The sequence below is a fragment of the Habropoda laboriosa genome, unplaced genomic scaffold (genome assembly GCF_001263275.1).
Source record: "Habropoda laboriosa isolate 0110345459 unplaced genomic scaffold, ASM126327v1 scaffold57, whole genome shotgun sequence".
Classification (NCBI taxonomy): Eukaryota; Metazoa; Arthropoda; class Insecta; order Hymenoptera; family Apidae; genus Habropoda; species Habropoda laboriosa.
Window position 1 is genome coordinate 4,032,263 of NW_017100229.1, and position 24,670 is coordinate 4,056,932.

Here is a 24,670-nt window from a genome sequence, read left to right on the forward strand (position 1 = left end):
GCCTGGATCGCTGTCACGATCAATTGAAAGAAAAACACGAAGAAGAATACCATGAAATTGAACGAGCTGTCGGTCCTAAAATACACACGTTAATCGTTTAATAATATCGTTTAACAGCGAAAACATCGATGCACCGATAAAATACGTACTTGAAAGCTTTGTAAGCTGGCCGGAACCAGCATAAAAACGAGAACGGAGTGAAGAGTATAAGATACAGTATTCCGAGACCGAATGTTGAGAAGCTTCCGTTACACAGGATCAGGACGAATCCACCGATAACGTTCAGAATTAAAACACAGCCGTGAACTGTAATTGGTAAATGATTACTTCTTTCGCGAACGTTTCTTTCGTTAAAATAGATCTTAGTGTAATATTAAACTTACACATCCAGAGATGGTACAATTGCCTGACTACCTTCTGAAAGTCTGTATGAATTTCCACGTCGATATCTTGGTGGAAGCAGGGTTGGAAGCAGCATTTGTCAGGTAACGGTGGCCAGTTCCTTTTTGCTACAATGGTACAAGAAATTTTCGATCGATATACGACGATCGAAAAGCTATTCTATGAAATATATCTAACGTTGATTAATTCTACTCACGAACGGACTCACTTCTAATATCCTCCTCTGCCCTCGCTTTCCGTTCTGGCTCTGGTCTTTGCTAAAATGTAGCGATTTTTTTTTGTTTCAAACAGAACATAGCAGAAGATTAGGTTTCATGGCAGTACAGTTATGAGACATGAAATTTCATGTACATTTACATCTGATGTGAGTGGCATTGTGCTTCCAAGTGTTGCATTCACTGTTTGCTGTGGTGTACGTGCATAATTGGTAGCTGGAGGTTCCTGATTCGAGGGCCGCAATGTTGCTGGTTGCTGTGTTGCTCCGATCCCTCCATAGATTGGAGGATTTGACGCACCTCTGACTTGTTGAGTTCCTTGGGTACTTTGCTCTGCGAACGGATTGTAATTCTCCAGGTCTCTGTTGATCGATTCAGACACAACACTCCTTATTGCAGGATCCTGGATTGATCAAGGGAAGAAAAAAAATCATTGAATATTTCCTACCCGTTTTATGCAACAATTACACATACGAGAGAGAGAGAGAGAGAGAGAGAGAGAGAGAGAGAGAGAGAATAAATAAAAACTGTCTCATATGTTAATGCAAAAAGAACGTGTATTTATAGAAGATGACCATATATAGAGTGAACAGCAATTCAGAGAATTCCCTTTATCGAATAGATGTCCGTTTAGCGTATAAATTTCGAGGCGACAATCAGAGGATACTTTTCTGAACGTCGATCGAAAAATGTTTAACGAGAGGTTTATAAATGTTGAATAATTGATATCGCGCGTTCGCCTGAGGAAACTTTGCCAGTGGTCGTGGCGAAAAAATCTCACCGCTCGGTTAGACACGTTTACCATCGTTTGACAGTTTTACATGCAATACTGAACGAGATAATACGCTCGCTCGTCGCCTGAGAACCGCTATTAAAATACTCACCGAGAAGGGATCGTCGATACTCGGTTTCGCGAAGGGATTCTCGTCGAAGCCGGACATCTTAGCCGCCGCTTTATCGAATCAACGCGTTCCAACGTACCGTTGAAAATTAATACGACTTGAACACACTCGAAATAATCTTATCTAAACCTGTCTATAACCGATGATCCATTGCGCTGCGGTTACCTACGGTATCGCCGGCAGCCTAGACGTTTCACATGAAACGACGCACAGCGAACTGCTGCCACGTCTACCCCAACCGGTTAGGCTCCATTCAGAAACGGCTGCCTAACTTTAAATCCGGTTCGCAAAGGAGCGAAGGGAAGCCGTATTGGCGCCACGGGATTCCGAGAATTCCCCAGACGTGAGTTTTACTCACATTCTCTTTGCACGTTTCGAGAATTTCTTTTCTATCGCAGGTGTAGTTATTATCGTTGTTGAATCGAGAAATGTAAATGTTGCTGCGTGAAATTAGAACGTTGAGTATGTAATGGATTGTTACTCGGTAGAGCGGAAAATGATACGCGGTAAAGGACCTGCGCGTTTAAATACCATAGCGCGTTTATGTACAATGTAGAATTGTATTTTACAGAGAGGAGCAACGAAGGATTGATGGATTTTTAGATAACTTGGTTGGGTATTGTATTCATTTTCAGAAGTAGGGGACTCTTTACTCCAAAATGATTTTACTCCGATTGCGTTGTTCTTATTCAAACAGATAAATGATGTATGAAAGTACTTGGAAAGTGAGAATTTCGAGAGTCAACTCTTATAGTCCCCAGTTTCACGAAATTTTTCTACCGTGCCACAAAAATTTCAATTCTCCGATTTTCCAAGAATTCTCGTTAAACTACTCTCCTGCCATAAAATCCGAGCTCCGAAAATTCGTGTAAGCTGTTCTTCAGCTGTTCGAAGGGATACTGTAGCGAACAGTGAAGTACTGAAGTAAGTATATACAGCAGGGGTGGGTTTTGTTGGCGTTAGAAGCAACGCAGGCGCAATCAGTGTGATAGAGCGATAGATAAGGTAGCGTTACGGTAGCGGAACTACCAGTCGCTATGCGCTCACCCCTGTACGTAAAGTGCTTTTTTGCATTGGTTGTTACGCTCTGTCGTGCTTTCTTGCGCAAAGAAGAAAATCGGCGGAGAAAGATTTTACTCGAGTTAACGAACGTGTCTGACGTTGGGATTTTCAGAGTACAGAGGGATTTTCGAGAAAATTCAAAATTGGCACGGCAATGAGATGGGCGGAAGGGACGTGACTATTTTTAAACATGTAAGTCAATTCTTTAATCGTTTATATTGGTATATAGAATTTTTTGTAATTACAGCAGGAAGCTGTAGAACTAAAGCAATTGTTGAAAATTCTAGAATGGATGTAAGTTCACTGGTACCGGCGGGTTTTCAAGCGGGCCAAGTGGATCTGTGCGAGGTCCAGGCTGGTTACAATAAGTTCTCGGAGAATTTGCGGAAATTCACGCCGCAGGCGATACAGTGCGCGATCTTTTGCGGCGGTTCTAGGTGCAAATATGAAAACCCAAAAGCCTGGCCGCCTGTGCACATGGCAATACAGAACATCTTTTCGCATTGGTAAGATCTGCGATAGAAGTTTATGAAAAGCAGACCGACTCGATAATATCTTTCTTTCTTTCGTCACGTGATCTGATACATATGTCGTGAATGAATATACGAGTCATTGATTTTCCACCAAATTCTACCGAATATGCGGTGAATTTCTGTTGATTCTTTTTCTGTTGCGAAATCGAGGAATTTTAACGAAGATGTAAGTAAGACGTAAGTTGATAAATTCCTCAGGGTGACAGACGACGTTCTCGCGATGGCACGACCGAACACCGCGCAGATCATAAAAAAGGACATAATTGCACAGTTTCAAGGGTGGAGTATAAGAACCATAATAAACCTACAAACGCCGGGGGAGCATGCGAGCTGCGGTGGCCCCCTCGAAGAAAGCGGCTTCACTTACGACCCTAACGTCTTCATGAAACATGGCAGTAGGTATTAAAACATGGACAGAACACCTTGGAAAACTTCCCGATAGGAACTTAAGAGAAATGATCGCTTATGTACAATCCTAATTAGTAGCAATTAGAAGAGAATGAACTTTTATGAAATAATAGAAGCAGCAGAAATCAGCTTCGGCACAGAGTTGAGAAAGAAAAGTTTCCAAACCATTTCCAGCTTGCCCTAAATTCCAGCCTCGAGGTCTGAAAATTCGCGACTCCGCGTATCTGTTCCAGTTTACTATTACAATTTCGCGCTGAAGGATTACGGGGACGCGACCATGAGCAAACTTCTGGACATGGTCAAGGTTGTGGCGTTTGCGGTGCAAGAAGGAAGAGTGGCGATCCATTGTCACGCTGGTAAATCGATTTCCACCAAATTTCTCTTTCTCCGCGCGATTTAATCGCGATCCTCTTCGTTCAAACTCGTTCCCTCTTATCAGCTATTTGTAACCTCTAAATGTATCGATCTAAGGCGCGTGTGAAACATGTTTTGGTGCATTGCGTGCTGCAACACGCCGCGTCCACCCCGGTGCATCTGAATTTTTGCATTCATTATGCATACCATCCCCCTTGAACTGTTTCGATGGTCAGAAAAATGATACGTCTCGTGTGCTGAAACGAAATATTCGAAATGTTTACCCGAGTATCGGCGTATAGCCGATAGGAAGGAAGTTCCCTAATTGGGGATGCGCGTGTCTCCGAACCATAAACGTTCCAGCGGCTTCAATTCCTTAACCGAATTTCTGTGCACGAAAACTAGATAAAGGGTGATAAGGAATTAGGGCGTAACACTTCACCTTGTAGAAACAATCGTACCATCGAGAGGCGTATTATGGAAAAAAGCTTTATCTTTTCCTTTTTACGAGCGGAGAACGATTTGTGGAATCCTTCGTGTAAGCCGGCGATTTCAATTGAGATTCCACGCGTGTCTAACTTAATTACAGACGTTGCATATATGCATGCGTTAACCGGCCGTGAAACACCAACGAAACATCCTTACTGTCGCGTGTTATTACAACGATTACGAGTTCCGCTTCCGATTCGTGCGTTCGAGCACGAACACGAGCAATTTATTTCTCGAATTAGGCACCCGATCGATAAGACTGAGACTGTTCAAACATAAATATTTCACTCGCGGTCTGTGATTAATATTACAGGCGCTGATATTCGGTATTAACATTTCAAGGGAGAGTGGTTTCAACTGAAATTTTTATATTATCGATTGCAGGACATTTGAATAGTAACGGTAAGGAGAGAGTGAAATATTTGATGAAACATCTGCCACTGAATCAGACGAACGCTCTGGACAAGCTTAAAACACAGATACCTTTTTCCAGGGCTCGGAAGAACAGGCGTTCTGATCGCGTGCTACCTTATTTACAGCCTTCGTGTAAGAGCGAACGACGCGATACGATTCGTTCGCATGAAGCGACCGTCGGCGATACAGACCCGTGGTCAGATACTCTGCATCCAGGAATTCGAGCACTTCGTACTTCCTCAGATGATCGTTTTCCCTCTGAACAGTGCAATAGGCGAGCGCAAACCTTGCAGCTTCCAGTCACACTTGAAGAAGCAACACAACGTTCTTCACGGATACGAGCAACGTACATTCAAACACATTCCAAAGGTTCCTCCACCTTAACCACAATCGAACATTCGAAATTTCACATTTCTTAACCAATTATCCACGAATAATCCGCCTCCCAGGTCGTATTCACGATTTGCGAACGAATTCTCCAACTGTGCGACTGTCAGGAGGACAATTCACCCTGCGAGATCAGATACGCGGTCTCCTCTACGTCTTTCACGCAGAAATTCATGTCTCACGTGCTGGAGAAGCTGAGAGACGGAAAAGGAAATATCAGACACTGTTACTCGTGGGCTGATTCTGATTCTCTCGCCGATTCCTACGAATGTTCCGGTAAGAAATCGAAGGCCGTTCTTCCGCCACTGGTGTTCGTTAGTGGTGATTGTTTCTGATAACGCAGGTTCCACGTCTAAAGCTTGCGCAACTGGCAGCCAAGCTTCTTCAACCGACACTTCAGACGATGTGTTCTGCACATCTCCGGACACTCCGTCGTGCGACTCGACGTTTCCAGGTGCGGCAATCACCGCAGCGGTAAATTCAATAAAAACCGATACTTTCACCTAGGTCTAGACGACAATTGCGTGGACGACGTTCTGGGCGATGGGATTCATGGCCAAGACTTGACAGACAACGACTGTTACAAGGAGATACAATCTCACATCGATTTAAAGGTTGCCGCAGAAAATGCAGCCTTCGATACAGTCAGCACCGAGGAAGCAATCAGAGCTCTGATCAGAGACAACGCTAATTTCCCCGACAAAACGAAGAAACGTCTTCAGGAGTATCAGGTGCAGAAGGGTACAGTTTTAGTTTTTATTTAAGAATGTCTCGGTTATCGAATAGTTGTTTCCTAAATGCTCAGATGGACCTGAACCATCGATCTTCAGCCTGGCAAAGACTCCAGATGGAAACAGATCTAGACATCTTGTCAGGATTGTTGTTCGAATGGCTAGAGACGTTGAAACATCCTCTGTTAGACGTGGACAGTTTAAGTTACATCGTCGTTTGGAGCTCGAAGCCAGATAGATGCCTGGAAAAGTTACCCACGTGGAACAGATATCTGCTGGAGTATCTGCTACGATTTATCAGTCGTTTGAGACCGATGACCGCTGAGAGCCAGAGCTTGATAACCAACAGATTTATGTCCACTCTCACGCAGCAGAGTATCTGGATCAAGAACAGCTTCTATCCTTCGAGTAAGTACGACAGAGAAGACTGCTTTGCCCTACCTCGACTTTATCAATTCTATATCGTTTGCGGAGTGTACAGAGACCACTGAAATTGGTTGCTTCCATATTTCATGAAGGCACGAGCATTGTCTCTCCGCGCATGATTGACAGTCTGCCTGCGGGGCTGGTGTACAACGCAACTGATCCCCAGAAATATTGATTTATGTGCCATGTCACACCGTCCTATTTATATTATATTCTACTATCGATAATTCTGGTCAATGTGTCCCAAGTTATATCTATGTACCGCTAATTCGATTGCTCTGCTACAGATAAGAATTTCCCCAAGCTACGACGAGGAACGGCGGCGAAGTTGAATGAATTCTTTATCAGGCTGATGAATTTGATCGAGGAGGTGAATACGCAGGAAGCGGAGAAACCGTCGTGGTCCTCGAAATGGGATTTACTGTCCAGCCAATTGAAACGTGTGGACAGAACGGAGGAGAGACGAGGAGGGAAGGACACACCGAACGAGGGATGAGATGGAGGACTTTGTTTGGTAGTATTTTTACAATGTTCCTGGTGAATACGTATCTATGTATATTCTGGTAGAGATAATCATGTAATGTGTATTCGAATAAAGAAGAATATTTTAGTAGTAATAACAGAGAGACGAGGTGCAGAATAGACCTAACGCTTAATCTACTTTTTTCTAGAATTTTCTATAATTTTCCTACTTTACGCTAGAATTTCCGCTAGAACTTACGCTAGAAAATTAACATTCTGTGCTGTTTTATCAAGTTAAAGCGTACGATAATATTATTTAAGACTTGCAATAATCATCAACTACCATCTAAACCGTTATTTAACAAGAAACGATGGGGAAACGAACAGCGATAGATGAGAATAGCAATAAAATAATGCATTAGACAAGGACAGAAGAAAAATGGCGGCCAAGACTGACGCCATCTCGCGTTAGGTGACGGGAACTACGATTTCTTAATAGGAACACAGGATATGAACAGAGGTATCAGACAAGGAAAGCACTAGTGTGCGACAAGGACAGAGAGAGAGAACGCTTCCCATTGGCTAGCGGGCCGCCATGCTCCGCCTCTCGGGGCATCGGCCACGTGGTCCGGTGAAAAATCGTTAATAACTCGACAATTAGGATGATTTTATGAACTTTTAGAATTGAAGAATGAAGTGTGGACATTCAGCAACTTTCACGTATAAGTTTCAAGGCTCTAGGACCTTTCGATAATTAGTTATTAATATTAACACCGAGACCGATACGGCAGTCGCTTACGCATCGTCAAGCCGGTCGATGGAAAATCATTAATAACTCGACAATTAGGACGATTTCGTGAACTTTTAATATTGAAGAATGAAGCGTGAACCTTCAGAAACTTTCCCGTATACGTTTCAAGGCCCTAGAACCTTTCGATAATTAGTTATTAATATTAACACCGAGACCGATACGGCAGTCGCTTACGCATCGTCAAGCCGGTCGATGGAAAATCATTAATAACTCGACAATTAGGACGATTTCGTGAACTTTTAATATTCATTAATATCGGGACCGATACCGCAGTCGCGTACGCATCGTGAAGCCGGTCGATGGAAAATCATTAATAACTCGACAATTAGGGCGATTTCGTGAACTTTTAATATTGAAGAATGAAGCGTGAACCTTCAGAAACTTTCCCGTATAAGTTTCAAGGCTCTGGGACCTTTCGATAATTAGTTATTAATATTAACACCGAGACCGATACGGCAGTCGTTTACGCATCGTCAAGCCGGTCGATGGAAAATCATTAATAACTCGACAATTAGGACGATTTCGTGAACTTTTAATATTGAAGAATGAAGCGTGAACCTTCAGAAACTTTCCCGTATACGTTTCAAGGCCCTAGAACCTTTCGATAATTAGTTATTAATATTAACACCGAGACCGATACGGCAGTCGCTTACGCATCGTCAAGCCGGTCGATGGAAAATCATTAATAACTCGACAATTAGGACGATTTCGTGAACTTTTAATATTGAAGAATGAAGCGTGAACCTTCAGAAACTTTCACGTATACGTTTCAAGGCCCTAGAACCTTTCGATAATTAGTTATTAATATTAACACCGAGACCGATACGGCAGTCGCTTACGCATCGTCAAGCCGGTCGATGGAAAATCATTAATAACTCGACAATTAGGACGATTTCGTGAACTTTTAATATTGAAGAATGAAGAGTGAACCTTCAGAAACTTTCCCGTATAATTTTCAAGGCTCTGGGACCTTTCAATAATTAGTTATTAATATTAATGTCGGGCAGAGTAAGACAGTCCCTTGCTCTACGTCAAGTCGGCCAGGGAAAAATCATTAATAACTCAATAATTACTACGATTTTGTGAACTTTTGGAATTGAAGAATGAAGTGTGGACCTTCAGCAACTTTCACGTGCAAGTTTTAAAGCTCTAGGTCCTTTCGATAATTATTTATTAATTATTTAGTACGGGATGTCGGGAACGATACCGCATACCGTCGAGCGTCTTTACGATTTTTCAATAATTTCACAGCTCTCTCCTAAATTCTCATACAACTAACTATATGCGTTTGAAAGGCAACTTCTTTAGCTACATTCCCATATAAGTTTTGTTAACATATTCCGTTTAGTTTACTAGTTACTAAATATTATACGAGAGTGTTCCCTATACATCGTACTCGAGTATAGTCAACTGTTATAAACAATTGCTAATATCTAATAAACCACACTCCATACGGCTACAAAAATTATTGGAGAATGTAAATAAAAGTCCATTATACATTCCTCGTGTTTAAAAGTGCATAGTTTGTCACGCGTATCTATTGAAATAACGAAAATATGTTAAGCTTGAATGCGACAGGTGCGATACTCACCCAAAGAACAGTAAATAACTCTCGAACCACAAGGGATATGTTAATAAAAATTGCAGGAGAATGTAGCCAAAGGAGCTCCCTTTCAGATGCATATAATAATTTTACCGGCAATTAATTCTGAACAATGATATTAATGAAAAACCGTAAGGTACTGTCGGATCGTTCCTGACAATACTAATAACAATAATTAATAACTAATTATAGAAAGGACCTACGGTCTTAAAAATTATATGTGAATGTTTCTGAAGGTCCACACTTCATTCTTCAATATTAAAAGTTCACAAAGTAATACTAATTAATGAGTTATTAACGATTTATCCCTGGCCGACTTGGTGTAGCTCGAGCGTTGAGGAGTTTGGCGGCCCGCTGGCCAATAGGAAGCGTTCTCTCTCTCTATCCTTCTCGCACAGTAGTGCCTTCCTTGTCTAATACCTCTGTTTATATTCTGTGTTCCTATTAAAAGATCGAGGTCCGCGTTAATCTCGCGGATTGATACGGTCGCGTTCTTCTTTATCTACCCACGTGGGAAGTCTATTTTACCACACGAGTGGTAATATACAATAAATAAAATATATTTTAACAAAATCTCTTGAAACTATTTAACACTATATATAATATACAAAATCTTCTCTCTCTTCACGCTTGCTTTACAATTTGCTCTTCACCCTTTGACCGCTTTTACTAACTAACCCTCGGTCGCTACTCCTAAAGCAAACGTTAAGAAAAGGCGTTCGTCGGTATCCCGAAAACGGACACGCTTTATCGCTATCCTTGGGTTAATTATGCGAAGAAGATTTTCTTTCTCTGTCTAACTGCTCCTAACACCTCGCCCCTACGTCCGTTTAAATTGGGGTTTCCAAGAGTTAAAGTATCATATGCAAAGAAGATGCTTTTATTTTTAATCATCTATCTTTTTCTATCCTTTGAATTCTTTCCTTTTCCATCGTTCATGTTTAAGAGAAATATAATACAAGAAATGTAGGAAGTTTGTAAATGGAAATCTTGTTGCGTAAAAGCGGTTTTGTCTCTTGAATAACCATAGTCGGCACGGAAGCAGACGACAGTTATCAACCACGCAGAGTGTTCGAAACGATTGTAAAATCTTGAAAAAAATCCCCATTCGTAATGGTAGCATGCGTTATAAAATCAGGACTGTTTTACAATATCGGTATTTCAGTTCGTGTAACACCAAGACCCATAACATGTCTTGTCTATCCTGTACCTCGTCTGATCGAGTACTATTGCGCGCATGAATGGCTCCCCACTACTAGCGTGTACACCACCGGAGAGAACGTGCATAATTCAGTTCCATTCGGAGGCGCTCCGTCGGTAAGTTATTGTATTTTTATTTCTCCAACATTTTCCATTCGTTTTCTCTACATGTCTCGTTCCGTCTTATTATATTTCTCTCTACCTTTTACTTCCTTACAATAAAAAAATAGACGTAGTAGTTTGCGTTACAACAGCATCTTTATTGTTGTTATCTTTAAACGAATATTAAATTACAGTACTTTTCTTATCGAATTCTAAAATTTGAAAATGACGGGTCGTTCAGTCTCCGTAGCTTTCACAAGTGTACACGTAAACACGTTGCAACTTTTCCCGCTTGCAGCAACAGTCGTTGCCGCTTTTATTAATTTTCTAATACGCGTGTTCGCAAATTCTTCATTGGGAATATTATTGGAAATCCTGTAACGGGTAATATCACAACATATAACACTTTTCAAAGTCTGAACAATAAGGAGAAACGATATACCGATCGACAAGGCGACGTTCCAGTGCTGGTTTCTCCTTAGAGAAATTGATCCCCTTCCTCAGATTGAACCAGTAATCTTTCTCGATCTCACATGTAAGCCTAGCGATGCACGCTGGAGAAAAAGACATTTTCCTTTCATCCTCCACGTTGTAATTCTGTGTAACAACCATAGAAATACATTTCACGAACATAATACACGACAGGCGACAACAAGGTTACCACCTTTGTGATGTTATTTTTCAAGAAGGTTAAAATATAGTCCATATACGCATCTCTATCTTTGTTAGACATACTGGATCGTTTCTTCCTGCCTGATACAACACCAATTGGTAGAAGCACGGGATTCGTTGCGAGAGCAGCTGCTGCTCCAATTAAAGCCACACCAGCTAGTGCCTTTAAAGCTACAGCCTGACACATACGATAGGAAAAGTGAGGAAAGGTTAAAAACTTGACGTTCCAATTGAACTAATTACCTTTTGCGTTTGAATATTCGGACGCGAGGGAGCATTCTCTTCCGGATAATTCGGCTCTCCAGGTCCAAATTCTTCACCGTTGTCGAAAGAACCTGAAATTCCGTAACCAATTGACCCTCCGTAATTACTCGGTCGGTTGAAACCGTATCCTCCGTAACCGGTGTTCCCATAACCGTTTGGTTTGCGTGGACTATCGGTAGTGTAACTCGGTCGAGAACCAAATCTGACGTTGAGAAAATTTCAATTAACAGGCAGAATTGCGATTGTAGAATGGTAAACCAGTTACATAGTTACCTCTCTCCCGCGTGACTCCCATCGTAGAATCCGGCCCCTGGCCTTCCAGTGCTTCCGCTCGAACCTGCCGGTTGTCCTTGCGTTTGCCATCCGTATCTGTGTTTTCATATTTCCACTGTACATATTCTCTTAGGTTTCTCCATCGCAAACAGATTATCTACCTATCGACGGGTAAACGATCGCCAAATTTCACCGAGTATCGATTGCTGTCCACAGGGATCCTGTTGTAACGGGCATCAGGTCGCGTGGACGAGTTCGAATCGTATCTGGGTCCACAGCAACTGGAACTTGCAAGTTTCAATTTCTCCTGATACTACGAACGTTTCGAAACTGTGAAATATCTTTGTTAATACGCTCTGTTCATATTCGACTTATCTCTCAAGTCCGATTCCAGCCGATGACTCGTTGTTCGCGGTTGCTTATCCAAACTTTCCTCCAGGCTGTCGTTGCTCTTCGGACGAGCTGCTTTCAGAGAATTTCTCGTGCGTACGATACTCGCGAATTCATTACGGTCGGCAAGTGCACGGCAAACAAGGCTGATCGTTAGGAGAATGCAAACGAATCGTCGCGACATTTTCGACGAGAGAAAGAAAAGTGACTCTTTCCACGAGTTTCACCTTTTTATACTTGGTACAGTGGTCACGCATCGGATATTGTCGCGTATCTGCCCTTCAGGCCTGCTACCTACCAGCTTTCTTTCCATTCTTCCTTCAATCAGTTAACGTACTCGCCAGAGGATACGTCCAACGATTCTTTCGTTCTTGAAATTCGCACACTTCGATTAGATTCGTCCGAAAGATACGTTGCGAAAGGTTGAACGTTGCAACAGAACGGTAGTATTCGGGAGGAAAAATTTCCACGGTTAGTTGCGTCCCTGTGAATCGCGGAGCGTGTCCAAAAGATGCGCAGGAGCACGCCGGTGAAAATAAAAGTGTCACGAGTGAGCCAACGACATTCTTACCGTCACGCCGAGAGTTCAATTAACGGGCCCCTGGGTTACCACAGTTTTACGTGAAATTTCCCAATTCTCCGCAACTCGATATAATTCAAATTATCCTCGTTACGAAAAAGAACGTTCGCCGCAAGATGAACACGTCTTTTCAGACGTAAACGATATTTCAGGCGAAATACTTAGGTACGTTTTTGTCGTCGACCGCTTTAATTAACCTTCGGCTATAATATTATGTATCGCTTTCTTTTTCTGCCAAGGAGATCAGGAAGCGTGTCACGGATGCGTCTTCCCTCTTTCCATCGTGGAAATATTCTTCTCCGCGTAAAAGCAAAGTGCATCCTTTTAAAAAGCGGTGTTGCGATAGAATAATTTGTTCCGGCTGGATATTTACGGTCGCGCTTGTTTCACGCGAAACTATATGTAACAGCTGCATACGTTGTCGGTTGAAAAGGAAGGAGGACCGATCGAAGAAGGATCGATAAATTTGCGATCTGGCGCGCGGAGACATTACGGAGCTAACGGAGTGGGGAAGAGAAAACAGAGAGGAGATGGTGGAGGGCGGGTGGCGGGGTGATAAGAGAAGATACGACGAGGAGCAAGAGATCGCGGAATGGAGCAAGAGTGGAGTAATCAATACGCATTCACACGCGGTAGCTCGCATCCCGTTTCCATGGGGACAGACGCTGGCGCATGTGCAACCTGAGCGACGTTACGCCGCCGTCGAAATTTACTCATCGTCAGACACGATTCCGTAGCAGTACAGTGCGGAACATTCTCACAACAATTCCACGTGCATTTCATCGAGAATCGTGTTCTTTCCAGCCGAGCGAATTTCAGCGTTCGCTGGAACGCTGGAACGCTGGAACGCTGGAACGCTGGACACGGTGAATGAAATTTCATCGTTTATCCCCCTCTACTCCTCCGCTCGGCAGCCGATGCACACACTAGGAGGGAAGATTTGTAGAAAAGTTGGCTCGAGGACGGTGGTCCTGAGGTATCGTTGTCACTGTAGGAGCGTTCGACTCTCGGATGTTCACCCCCTGGCCAACTCTGAGGGGATGGCGGCGTCGGTCGAGGCCGCGGGTAAAAGGGGGTGGCTTTCGTTCGGGCGCCTGCGTCGAGTCCTCGATGACGACTCGACGAGGTAGGTGCTCGACCCGGACGCAGTACGGAAGAGTGCCGTCCTCGTGACACATCTTGTACTCCGCTGCCCCGTGAATTCATCGTCGATCGTCGCAGTGACTCTAAATGAACGAGACATTCGTCGCGAACCGCTTAGTAACTACTCGATGTCGCGGCAAGGTAAAAGACGCGTGCAGATTCTCAAAGTGACATAACCAACTTTGAATGGCGACCAATGAGGTTTCACCACCACTTTCCCGATGCACCCTGCCAGATATCGCCCGATGGATGTACAGTCGACACGTCGCGGTCAAGCAGTTTAAGGATGTACCTAGCTTCTCACCACCAGTGTGCTCCGTGTAAACTCAAGTACCGCGAACAATTGACTCGGTCCGTTCGTCGTGTTACACTCTCAGCGAAAAGAACAACAGGTTGAAGCTCAACTTCTTCGTGACAAGCCACGTCATCTCGCAGAATCGAAGATCTGGCAATTAGAATGAAAGGTTAATCGTGGAAGAGCATCCGGCGTCGTTGTTGTCACAGTAAAGGCAAGCTTAGCCGCGTTTAATCGTCGTTTGCATGTGGGTCACAAGTTGCATTCGCCAAAGCTAACGGGATAGAGGGTTTACCGAGTAGAGAGAGGTAAGCCTGTTAAATTGCGTTAACCTCGGGCATCTTGCGTTACCGCTACCCCTCTAATTAATTCGCCACTTCCTTTAACCTTTTTCGGCGGGGTTCTTCGAGATTCGAACGTGGGTCGAAGCAGCCGAAAACTTAACGATCCTTCCCTTCCATCCGTACTGCAACTTTCGCCTGGCTTTTCCAATAGAGCGTGGGGTCCAAAAGGTCCAGCGTAAATGTTCAAGGGAAAATTTGCAGATATTTATAAATCGTCAGGTCGGTTAGGTTAAAGTCACGTGGTGGTTGCAGTTCACGGTGTCCTTAACCTTTCTGAAAATCAATGTTCTTCGCGTAATAATAACCAAGTGTGCTACTCTATGTTCTTCGTAGAGGAAGAATTTTCATGCGTTTAGAATGTTTAAGGGTCGTTCACCCTATAAGTAACTTTAAACAGCTAAACTTTTTGCACCGTTCGAACTAATTCGCATTCCGCATTAATTTCATTTATAGAAACCTAACTCGGCGTAATGCTCTACTCAGGGGCACCGATACCGCGAGCATTCGGAAACAAGGATTATCACTTCGCATCGCGTTCTATCTGTGATTTGCTTTTAAGGTTTCATTCCACGTTATACGTATATGTTGGCGCATTTTTACACTTGGTGGTGGATTTTTCACGTGTAACGCGTAAAATCATCGGTCCTGATTCGAAGAACGTCTTGTGGATCTCGTTTACGAGATTTACGTGACACGTAGCTGCACGAGAACGTAGTGCGGTTACAGAGATCCCACCGCAAGTGACACTAGTGACACGCTGGAGGGTTTCTAGTGGATGTCATTGAAAGCACGCGTCAACCGGTAGGGACGTTTTGACAAGGAACGCGGTGCATACCCACTTCTCCTTAAAAATGCTAATAAGAACGATTTCACTCGGATTTCATTCGAATTTTCCTTGTTTCCGCCGCGTCGCGCCGCGTCGCGCCGCACCGGGGGTGTGCAACGTTCCATGCCTTGGATGACTTTTAGTTCGCTGAACGGAAAGAAGAAAAAATGCGCTGTAACGAGAGCCAGTCTTGATTCTCCGAAGGAAACATTTCACGAGAAAAAAAGGACTTTGGAAATAGTATTCGGAAAAGGTAGAGGATCGATAGAACGAAATCGCTGGAAAACACCAGTGGCCTTTCTTTAATCCTACCTAACCGTTTCCACGAGCCGCTCGAACGACGGGGGAGCGCGAGTCTGCTTTTTAAAATCTGTGCACGGGATATTACATCGCTTGTCGTATTTTCCCCGTTCTCCCGGTAGACGTGGGATTCGTTGACGTGTGGTTCAGACACCCGTGTACGCTCGATTCTCCCCCGTGCATTACGTCCATTTCAAAGATCAGGCGGAAAAAAAAAAGAGTGTCGCGTAAGCACGACTCCGTAACACGAGGGAGATATCGTTGGACAAATGACGAAACAACCACGAAAGGAACATCGAGCCGCGTAATACAGAAATCAAGAGAAGTGCGAGTGTCGACGCGATAGAGGAAATTGTCTGACTACTCTCCCTTTTCGGAAGCCGGTAGCGACGACGCATCCCCTCAGAGAGAGAGAAAGCTTTTCGCTCACCCTCTATTGGAACCATACGATTCCTCCCTCCTTTCAGTTTCTCGAGAGAAAAGGGAGCCGGGGGATCGAAATCTAGTCGAATCTTTGCTGCACATCGAACCTGGAAAAAAAAGGAAATTCCCGCCACCGGTCGATAACGCGCCGGTGTCTGCCGGGGGTTGCACACGAGAAGAAAACGCTTCGCGGTGGAATGCTCAAGAGTTAGCGGTCGAAGGGATATTGCCGCGGTAAAACAATACTCGAGGAAAGGGGAGAGAGACGAAATTTCGTCGAATTCGACCCCACTCTTCAAGTCCCTCCTTGCTTCGACGAGTAATACTCGTGCACTTTTATCTCCGCACTCTTATTACAAATTTTAGAAAATTCCGGACGTGTAAAAGAAAGAGCGGGCACCGTTCCTCTGGCGTTCCTCTCGCGTTCCTTTCAAAAGCTCCGTATCTGCGATGAAAATTATACCGGTTGTTGTTGTCACTTTTGTCGAGATGCAGCGCATGCAATGTAAGAGATTAAAAAGTCTCGGCCTTTGAATACATATTTCCAGAAGGATGAGCGTCGAAAGCAACGAGAACTAACGGAACATTGACCGCCTTCTGGTTCAAACACCTTTCTAATATTGATTCGACAAAGTGTGAAAACGTTCAGTCAGCTAACCAAGCGTAGCTGTTTTTTAAGGAACTTTCCGACGTGTATTTAAACGCGGTTTCGCAAGGGACACGTCGGATTTCCATACATTTGAATTAGACCGCCCACTACAAGGGCCTCGTCTCTGCCCTTAATTTCTTTAACGTTTTGCACGATTTTCGATTTTCAAAGCGAAGCACAGGGAGAACGCATGCTCCCTATTTTCCCTCGTACTCTCACAGATTTCCCTCCTCCGCGTTTCTTTGCCAGCGTTATACAAAACGGGAAATCCCATTTGTAGCAGCGCGTCTGCTGGCGAACGACGTATTGCCTCGCAGCCGTATTTGCGTACGCGTGTTTGGGGTGCGTGAGGGTGCGTGAGGGTGCATTCGTTTACCCGAAACTCGATTTCGAAGCTTCGGTAATTGAATTTCAAGTACGTCTACGTGGCCGGCAGCTGATAACTTTAAAGAAGTTATCGGAAAACTGTATAGATCATTTTATTCGCTCCCACGTTTCATCCTACCGACATCAGCCGTCGCAAGGCACCGCCCTGCTTTCGACAAATCCATTTTTCTTCCTACCACTTCTCAGGGCGATGGGCGTTCAAGAAACGGGGGAGCACAAACATAATCCACGTAATTTTCAAAGTGCAAATGGTTGCGATGCAGATAAGATACGACATCTATTGGATTGCCTCCTTTTAATACTCTTCGATTAAGCACGGATCAAATTAGACCGCCTGAAACGTTCGATCCCGAGAACCAATAAACAATTCCAGTCCTCTCTGTTGCAGGAAGAAAATGTGGAGCTCGGTTACCGCGGCTGGCACTGAAAATGGGCCCGCACCACCTTCCAGAAGCAAGCACAGTGCCACTTTGCTCGCAGGGCACGTATATCTCCTCGGAGGACGAAACGGCAATCTTCCCCTCAAAGATCTCTGGCGATACAGTCTTGGTAAAGTGATAATTACTGTTCTTTTGAATTTCTCTCGCGGCGGAGTGTTCGTACAGGCGATGTCCCGCTGGGGTTGTGGAAATTTCAAGAACGAAACGGAAAGTGAAATTCTTAAAATTGAAATAAAAATGAAATTAATACACGATGTCTGAGTATCCTGAATACGGCACACGAACAACATCTCTGACCAACGCACCCTCCTATCAACTTGCTCGTCGAACGAGGGTGCGCGACGGAATTTAAACGGGGTTCAGTCTGATCAATAATACGCCATTATTAAAGCCCACGTGTATCAACGAAATCCACAGTTTCAGACGTACGCGAATTAATTGCACCCTCTCGCGATAATCAGCGGTATATGCGTGCCTACATACTAAACCATTTCAGGCAGAATGTTACGTGGCGGTAAAAAAGAACGAGATAAATCCAGGATTATTCGTTTTAAATAGCTGACCACTTTGAGCCTGGCCAAGTTTCGATCAGCCTGACTGGCAACGCTCTGAACGTATTCCCCGTGGGCTCGATTGACCAACATCGGAACGCGGCCAGCGAATTCACGCGAATGGATTTTCAATTTTCGTGGAAATTCTCGTTTTACTCGTAACGCGACGATAGAACTGCATACGCGTCCGCTATTAATCAGGGGGGATTGTTCGGGTGAATATTAAAGCAGCATCAGAAGGGTTGCTCGTGTCTCCTGGGGGCAAATACTATCCGAAACCAACCCCTAGCATTGTCGATACTCGATCTTGCAAAAATATTGTGATAACTCCAAGAACCACGAGTGTACTTCATCCTTCGACGTTTTGTTCCACCCTCCTTTTCAACCAGTCGGGATTTCAAGGGGTTCCTGGTGCTTAGACTCTATTCGTTAAACGATTCTCTATCCCGATATTAAAAGTTCACACTTTATATCGGAAACGATATTCCTCGTTGGAGAAACTGATAAATTCTTCATGGGCTGCTGGAGAAATCTATTTCATCAAAGCTATCACGGCTTTAGCCTGTGAACAGCACTTTTAAACAAAAGGATGCATTGCTTCGTAGCCAGCTAGATACGACACGTGTACGTAATCAATGTCGAGCATCTCTAGTGCTCGTCTATGAGAGCTTGCAACTACTTCAGCCAGCACATTATGGCTCTTACGTAAATTTCATAGGCTTTGTTCTCGAGCACGTTTCAGTACGAAACTGTGACTCCGCCGCGATACTTGACGAGCAAAAAAAAAATATTACGTTTAAAAATGCGGCGGCAAAAGACAAAAGTAGAATTGCTTTTTGTCCGGTATCGATCAAGAAAATCTCGCCCTTCTTTTATTCATACGACACAATGTAACTTCATGCCCTGCTGATTTCCTTTACCTCGATTTTTCTCAACAGATCAGGGGAGCGTCCCTCTTCTCTTTTCGTAAAATTTCCGAAGGGTAAAGAACGTCCATCTTGTTAAGCCTATGCAATAAAGAGACAAGTTTTAACGTTCCCTGCAGAGCATCGATGTAACCTTAAATGAATTCAAATTTATTCGATCCTCCCTCACTCTCTACAGTTGCTCTGACACGAGACGCAATTTTCGTTTTTCTCGACGTCCTTGGCACTGCTTAGATTTAATCCCTCCAACCTACTCTTTCATTCACTCTCTCTATCTCCTTCTTTCTGTTTCTACGAAGCCCTAACCACTTGGAGGATTTATTTCAGAGTAGCAGATTGTCGGGGCGGGTGAAAGTGTGATTTACCGCGGTGAAAAAGATTTCTCGGTACATACCCCTGAGATCACGATCCTACTCGCGTATACCTGTTCCCGTTAATTTTCCATAGGGTTGCATCGATACAACAATTTTCCAGCAACGATACTCGAAAAAGTACCCGCTCCCCGAAAAAATAGGGCACCGTTTATGCTGTTAAGTGACGCGATATTCTTTATCCTCGTGAAAACTGGGACAAACTATGCGCATACATGTTACATGTTGCAGCAAGTATAGCAGCAGGCAATTAAAATGCGCTACAACGGTATACATTAGAAAAAATAGTTAGCAGGCCACTGAATTAAGCATGCCGTCTAGTCGCATACACACGCGATATACATATATGTATGTATAAGACGAGAGTGTTTGTTCTTTTATTTTTCGTCGAATTTTTTTCCAACCACAGCTTCGACGTCGTCGTCGTCGTCGTCGTCGTCGTCGTCGTCGTCGTCGCTGCCCCCCTCGCGTGAAACGCGCAGAGAGAAACCGAGACCGTGTAAATCTTGTTTATCCAACAGGATGCAAAGAGAGTCTGGATTATGAAAACGTTTGGAATAACGAGCGAACGCGTTAACCCTTTCTTTTATTTTTCTTTACAGCCGAGAGCAAATGGGAGGAATTGCATCCTGGGGGAGAAAGGCCGCCAGCACTTCAGGAACACAGCGCGGTAGCTTACAAGGATTGCCTTTACGTTTTCGGGGGAGAGCTTGGCTTTTCCGCGGGCACGGAAACGCCGCTTTGGGTTTACAATGTCAAGGTAACGTATCACCCTAGGCGAACCAGATTGCAACCCCTTTTCAAACAAGCCTACACGTGCTTCGCTAAACGCTATTCTTACCGAATGCATTTTAATTAATGCAATATTTACGTATACAAGCTTCCTAGAAGCAATCCTCGGACACCATTTTCCTAATCGTAACCCCTTGAATTCGTTAGCAAGATTTAGTTTCATTGAAATTTTAGGCGATTCGATTTGGAGAGGTTTGAAACGTAGCCTCGAGGCGTTTGTCCCCACCGCATTCCTGGCATCGCACCGAGGGTTTCGACACCCTAAACCAGACGGTGGACCACGTCGGTTCTGATTGACGATATCTTGCTTCGATGCTTTTCGTTTTAGTCCTGATTCGTTTTAGACTGAAATTCGTCCGCGGACATGTAGAGAGTTTCAGTATAACCGGATAGAGGAGCAATCTTCTCGTTTGCCCATTTGGAATCAGGCAGGGCCTGGCTTATTATCTTCCCTAAGGAGTCCTTGCCACTTGCCAGAATAGAACGCAATTGTTTGACGTGCTTCTCCCGCGCTCTTGTCCGTCGCCGTTGCGTGTCACCGGTTGCTGAACCCATCTCGTGTAAAACTGCTTGTACCCGATGACGTTCCTATTGATTTAGCGGTTTCCCGAGGGTGCGATTCTTTCTCGTCTCTCTCTTCTCCTTCATCGGCCACCCCTGTACTCTCCCTGTGCGTCCCCCAACAGGACGAGTAAGATCATTAAGAGTTTCCTTTGCAAGATGCGACACCGAGCTGTACGAGATCGTTATCAAGAAACACGAGGGGTGACGCGAAACGGACCGAACCACTTTCCGAAAAGACATTGTCCCTTAAATTATCCTAGTGAGCTCGCATCCGGCGTGGCACCGTATTTCTTCTGCTCCTACTTGGTAAAGAACCGCGTGCATAATTGCGTGACTATTCACGTAACTTCTTGTCGTCTCAGCGATGATTAACTGCAGGAGATACGTCATTTGTCACTGTCAGGACGGATGTACCGCTATTAGCTCTACAGTTAGCTATCGAGTTTCATCGATCGATATTGGAACACTTCTTAAGGTCTTGAAAATAATCCTAACACTTAGGGTTAGGAACGGCAGTGTATTCGCTACTACGTATAGCGTTCGTTGATCCTTCGAAAGCAATCTCACTGGAGTAATTTTTGGCAACAGCTGGTGTCAACAGAGCCCTTTGTTCCATTTTGTTCCCTCGAAATTGAATAGCTCTTATCCTTTCAAGGGTTTTTCTGCCCTCAACTTGCCTGCCTGCCTGCCATTAAAAATTAATCAACTCCGATATCAGTTTTGTGTCAACAGTTTCTCTATATATCCCGGTGGTATATGCAAATTTGTGAAAAAGATAAGGGGAAAGGATAAAAAGGAACGATTTGAAAGAAGAAAGTTTCAAAAGGGTTGGGCGTGATCTAACCTGTTCCCTCTTTTACATTTCCGTGTGATTCAAATATGTACTTTGCTGCGTCGCCATAGTTAGATCTGGCCCGTTTGTTTTTACTCACTGGACCATTTTCTTCGCAATGTACTAGACATTATTGAAATCCGCGTTACGAACACGCCAAGCAAACTCGATTGGTTAAGCCGGAGGGGTCGTCTTCCCTTCGTTATAATTCTCTCTCTCTCTCTCTCTCGTGTATGGCAAATCAGAAACGGAAGAGATACTTTATCCTGGCGAATATTTTTATTCAGTTATACATAGGTATAACCTCGTCGTAAAAACGTCCGTGTCGTTGACGATAACTGTTTTCTCGCTAATTTTACAGCATTTTAACGTCGATGGCGAATTTAGCTAGTACTCCACCCTTTTGCAACCCCCTCGTGTCGTAATACGGGGTAGACGCAAGTGGCTGTACAGACCTATCAACTTTAGGCACGTACTTCGACTTACATAATTACTTTCAGCACCCCTGCTATATAGCTTATATACCTTCCTTCCATCTTCTCTGCTTTACATGTACGATTGCGGACCCTTGGCTAAGCCAACGCACTTTCTTCTTTCTTCCTGCCGCCGCTAGCCTCGTTGACTATCATTTCCACTACACGTCAAGTAACTGTACCTGTGGCCCGTGAGATAGTTGGTCATCTTCAAGTACTGCTTTTGTTTCCATGAAATATAGAACAAGTACAGGAATATCTCATCCTTGTGAAATAAATCGTGCGTTATCCCTGCCCTACATCTTTCTTTGCCGGTATTTTTTCAAGGTGAACGATTAAAAATAGCATCTAACGAGCAGGTGATATTCTACGTTGCCCTTTTTACTCCACACGCTATCGCTTTCCGATTTCTCTCCGAATAATTTCGAAAAGAACGATCCGAGAACAGAATACTCGAGTCCATTCAAAGAGGGAAATAAGGGGGTGATGCAAATTGAAGCTCTTCTGCACCTTTTGTTACGAACAACCCCAGTCATACGCGGCATTCAGAAAGCTCCGGTCTAGTCTGAATTAGAGAACTCTCGTGGCCATTCTCGTTTAACTCGATCGAGTAACGAATATCAAATTTCTATCGATCGAAACTTTATTGCTTCTAGACAAACACGTGGAGGAAAGTACGGGCACAGCGAGGTTGTGCAGTTCCCAGGGGTAGAAGAGGCCACACTGCTCTAGTTCATCGTGGTCAAATGCTCATTTACGGCGGTTACCAAGATTTACGTGGAAGTTCTCCAGAATTATGGGCATTCCACTTCGGTAAAATTATAAGAGTATTCGTTCTAACGTTTAAAGGTTCAGCCAGGAAAATCCGATACTTCTACGTATCTATTTTAGAAACGGAATCGTGGCATCTTCTTTCGTCCAGTGAAAGCGGACCAGCAGCGAGACATAAACACTCTGCCGTTTTGCACGGTGATGCAATGTACATTTACGGAGGTATGACGGATCTTCAAGAGAGAAGCGATTGTTGGAGGTGGGACGTGAATACTGCCTCTTGGTGCCTCTTGAAAAATAAACCAGGACCAGGACCACTTCACGGTCACGCAGCTTGCAGGCTTCCTAGTTGTATGCTAATTTTCGGCGGCGAGAGCAGCGGTCTAGCTACCAACGAACTCTGGAGGTTTCATTTCGGTAAAAGATGAAACTTCTACTGACTCATCAGGTGTAATTACGATTGAAACGGTTGTAATTACGGTGAAATTTGTTCAAAGGTACGGAAACGTGGGAGAAATTATCAGTGCCAGGTCCTAAACCCCAGCCAAGAGCAGAAAGCGTTGCCCTAGCAGTTTCTGAATTACTAATTCGAGGGACCAATATCGACAATCCGAAATTAAAGGCCAGGAATCAAAGGAGGCTCTGCAACAACAGAATATCGCCCAACGAAGCACCAGCTAAACCGAGTTTCCTCAAAGAAATTTCCAAGTTGTCCCAGATTAACTTGTCACGGTTGAGCCATCCAACAAAGTGTAGCTACTCCGTTTTAAGCGGTCAAGATGATAACGAAGAAAGTCCTCAAGAGGTATATACATCTTTCTCTTTTTTTTTTTTTTTTCATTCGGAAGAAATGCAGTATCTTTTCGTTTGTTTCGTTTTGTTTCTATTACACGCACACGCATCTTAAGCTTCGTATTTGCACAAAGAAACGCATGTGACAATTGAGCCTGCCCGCAGGCGAACACGTATTATCCGTTTCAGCAAGTGGACAACGAAGTGGTCGAGCCGTCCACGGGAATGGTGAAATCTCGAAGCGCCAATACGTTGGCGCGTCGAAGACAAAAGCCACCGGAAGCAATGTCTAAAACCATGGACGCGAACAATTGCAATGTCGTAACCACTGGTTCCGGGATGACCAGAGATCCTATCTCCGTACCGAATTTCCGTGCCCTGACCCTACCCACTCCGGTTCTCACACCTGTGGAAGCAGCCAGGCTTGTTTTCGTCGATCCGGACGAAAATAGCGACAACGAAGAGCGAAAAGAGCCACCTACCTCCAGACTGATAGAAGTTCAAGAGGAAAGACGGTAAGTGCATCCTCGAATCTTCGTGTCTAATTATAGACACGTGTACTAACTAGTGTGTATAGATACTCCTACGCTTCCAGAGACTTCGCTGCTGTGCACCAAGCCTGCCAGCCAACACGCGGAGAGAGTTATAGTTCTCATCTTTACGAGGCCGCGCTTCAGACGCCAAAAACACCAACCACTTCCAAAATACCGACATCTGCGTCCGTTCGTTTCGCTGACTTGGAAGAGGGCGAAGAGTCCACGTCAGATTATGCGAGTATAGAAGCTAGGAGTCCTGGTGATCCTCTTGCCGACGACGACTGGCCATCGGGACGGAAGTGTAAGCAGTATCGTCCAATAGTTACTCCGTCCACGATACGCGAGGGTCAGTTTGGTTTCTGTAATCCGAATTATCTTGGATTGGACGAAACCAAGAGTCACCATCATCAGCAGCAATCGCAGGATGGGAAATACGCCAAGTTGTTGAACAGTCCACCGGACAGTGTTTTGGAGGACGAACCTGGACGATCGGCCTCGCAAACGTTTGCAGAATTATTAGAACTTCAAGAAATCAAAAGGGTACCTCGTGCACCGCCAAAAACCTTACCGTTAGG

General features: G+C 44.2%; 4 protein-coding genes across 4 annotated transcripts in view; 2 read left to right on the forward strand and 2 right to left on the reverse strand.

Annotated features, from left to right (window-relative positions):
* The window catches only part of LOC108571292 (secretory carrier-associated membrane protein 5A), a 3,669-nt gene extending 1,965 nt beyond the window's left edge, over nt 1–1,704 (reverse strand). The window contains exons 1-6 of the mRNA XM_017933293.1: nt 1,502–1,704; nt 760–1,020; nt 611–659; nt 384–509; nt 150–306; nt 1–75 (exon numbers count right to left, since the gene is read on the reverse strand). The exon at nt 1–75 is cut by the window's left edge and continues 28 nt beyond it. Of these exons, the coding sequence (XP_017788782.1) occupies nt 1–75; nt 150–306; nt 384–509; nt 611–659; nt 760–1,020; nt 1,502–1,558 (725 nt within the window). The 5' untranslated portion in view covers nt 1,559–1,704. The remainder of the gene's footprint in view (nt 76–149; nt 307–383; nt 510–610; nt 660–759; nt 1,021–1,501) is intronic.
* Nucleotides 1,705–2,869: 1,165 nt separating this feature from the next.
* On the forward strand, nt 2,870–6,819 carry LOC108571264 (protein tyrosine phosphatase domain-containing protein 1-like). Its single transcript, XM_017933264.1, has 9 exons — nt 2,870–3,087; nt 3,313–3,509; nt 3,756–3,878; nt 4,859–5,148; nt 5,229–5,442; nt 5,510–5,620; nt 5,674–5,897; nt 5,972–6,305; nt 6,611–6,819. Exons 1-9 carry the CDS (start codon nt 2,870–2,872, stop codon nt 6,817–6,819), a joined length of 1,920 nt encoding a protein of 639 aa, XP_017788753.1.
* A 3,894-nt stretch (nt 6,820–10,713) lies between these two features.
* Nucleotides 10,714–12,284, reverse strand: LOC108571266. The gene is made up of 7 exons (XM_017933265.1): nt 12,066–12,284; nt 11,872–12,023; nt 11,711–11,806; nt 11,417–11,639; nt 11,166–11,351; nt 10,944–11,098; nt 10,714–10,876 (listed from the first exon to the last, which is right to left on the reverse strand). The coding sequence occupies exons 1-7, from the start codon at nt 12,282–12,284 to the stop codon at nt 10,714–10,716; spliced, it is 1,194 nt and encodes a 397-aa protein (XP_017788754.1).
* Nucleotides 12,285–14,265: 1,981 nt separating this feature from the next.
* LOC108571352 (host cell factor 2-like) overlaps nt 14,266–24,670 on the forward strand; it is a 10,845-nt gene continuing 440 nt past the window's right edge. Inside the window, exons 1-8 of the mRNA XM_017933369.1 lie at nt 14,266–14,426; nt 17,436–17,596; nt 19,938–20,095; nt 22,653–22,809; nt 22,888–23,184; nt 23,265–23,572; nt 23,725–24,074; nt 24,155–24,670. Coding sequence (XP_017788858.1) covers nt 17,443–17,596; nt 19,938–20,095; nt 22,653–22,809; nt 22,888–23,184; nt 23,265–23,572; nt 23,725–24,074; nt 24,155–24,670 — 1,940 coding nt within the window. The 5' untranslated portion in view covers nt 14,266–14,426; nt 17,436–17,442. The remainder of the gene's footprint in view (nt 14,427–17,435; nt 17,597–19,937; nt 20,096–22,652; nt 22,810–22,887; nt 23,185–23,264; nt 23,573–23,724; nt 24,075–24,154) is intronic.

What these genes read in the sequence shown, in the direction of transcription:
- LOC108571266 (XM_017933265.1), bottom strand. Translation starts at nt 12,284, where the DNA reads ATGTCGCGACGATTCGTTTGCATTCTCCTAACGATCAGCCTTGTTTGC. An exon ending in GATCGTTTACCCGTCGATAG is followed by an intron (nt 11,807 to 11,871) that starts GTAGATAATCTG and finishes ATGAAAACACAG; the next exon opens with ATACGGATGGCAAACGCAAG. An exon ending in GGGAGTCACGCGGGAGAGAG is followed by an intron (nt 11,640 to 11,710) that starts GTAACTATGTAA and finishes TCTCAACGTCAG; the next exon opens with ATTTGGTTCTCGACCGAGTT.
- LOC108571264 (XM_017933264.1), top strand. Translation starts at nt 2,870, where the DNA reads ATGGATGTAAGTTCACTGGTACCGGCGGGTTTTCAAGCGGGCCAAGTG. An exon ending in CGTCTTCATGAAACATGGCA is followed by an intron (nt 3,510 to 3,755) that starts GTAGGTATTAAA and finishes TATCTGTTCCAG; the next exon opens with TTTACTATTACAATTTCGCG. An exon ending in GAACAGCTTCTATCCTTCGA is followed by an intron (nt 6,306 to 6,610) that starts GTAAGTACGACA and finishes GCTCTGCTACAG; the next exon opens with ATAAGAATTTCCCCAAGCTA.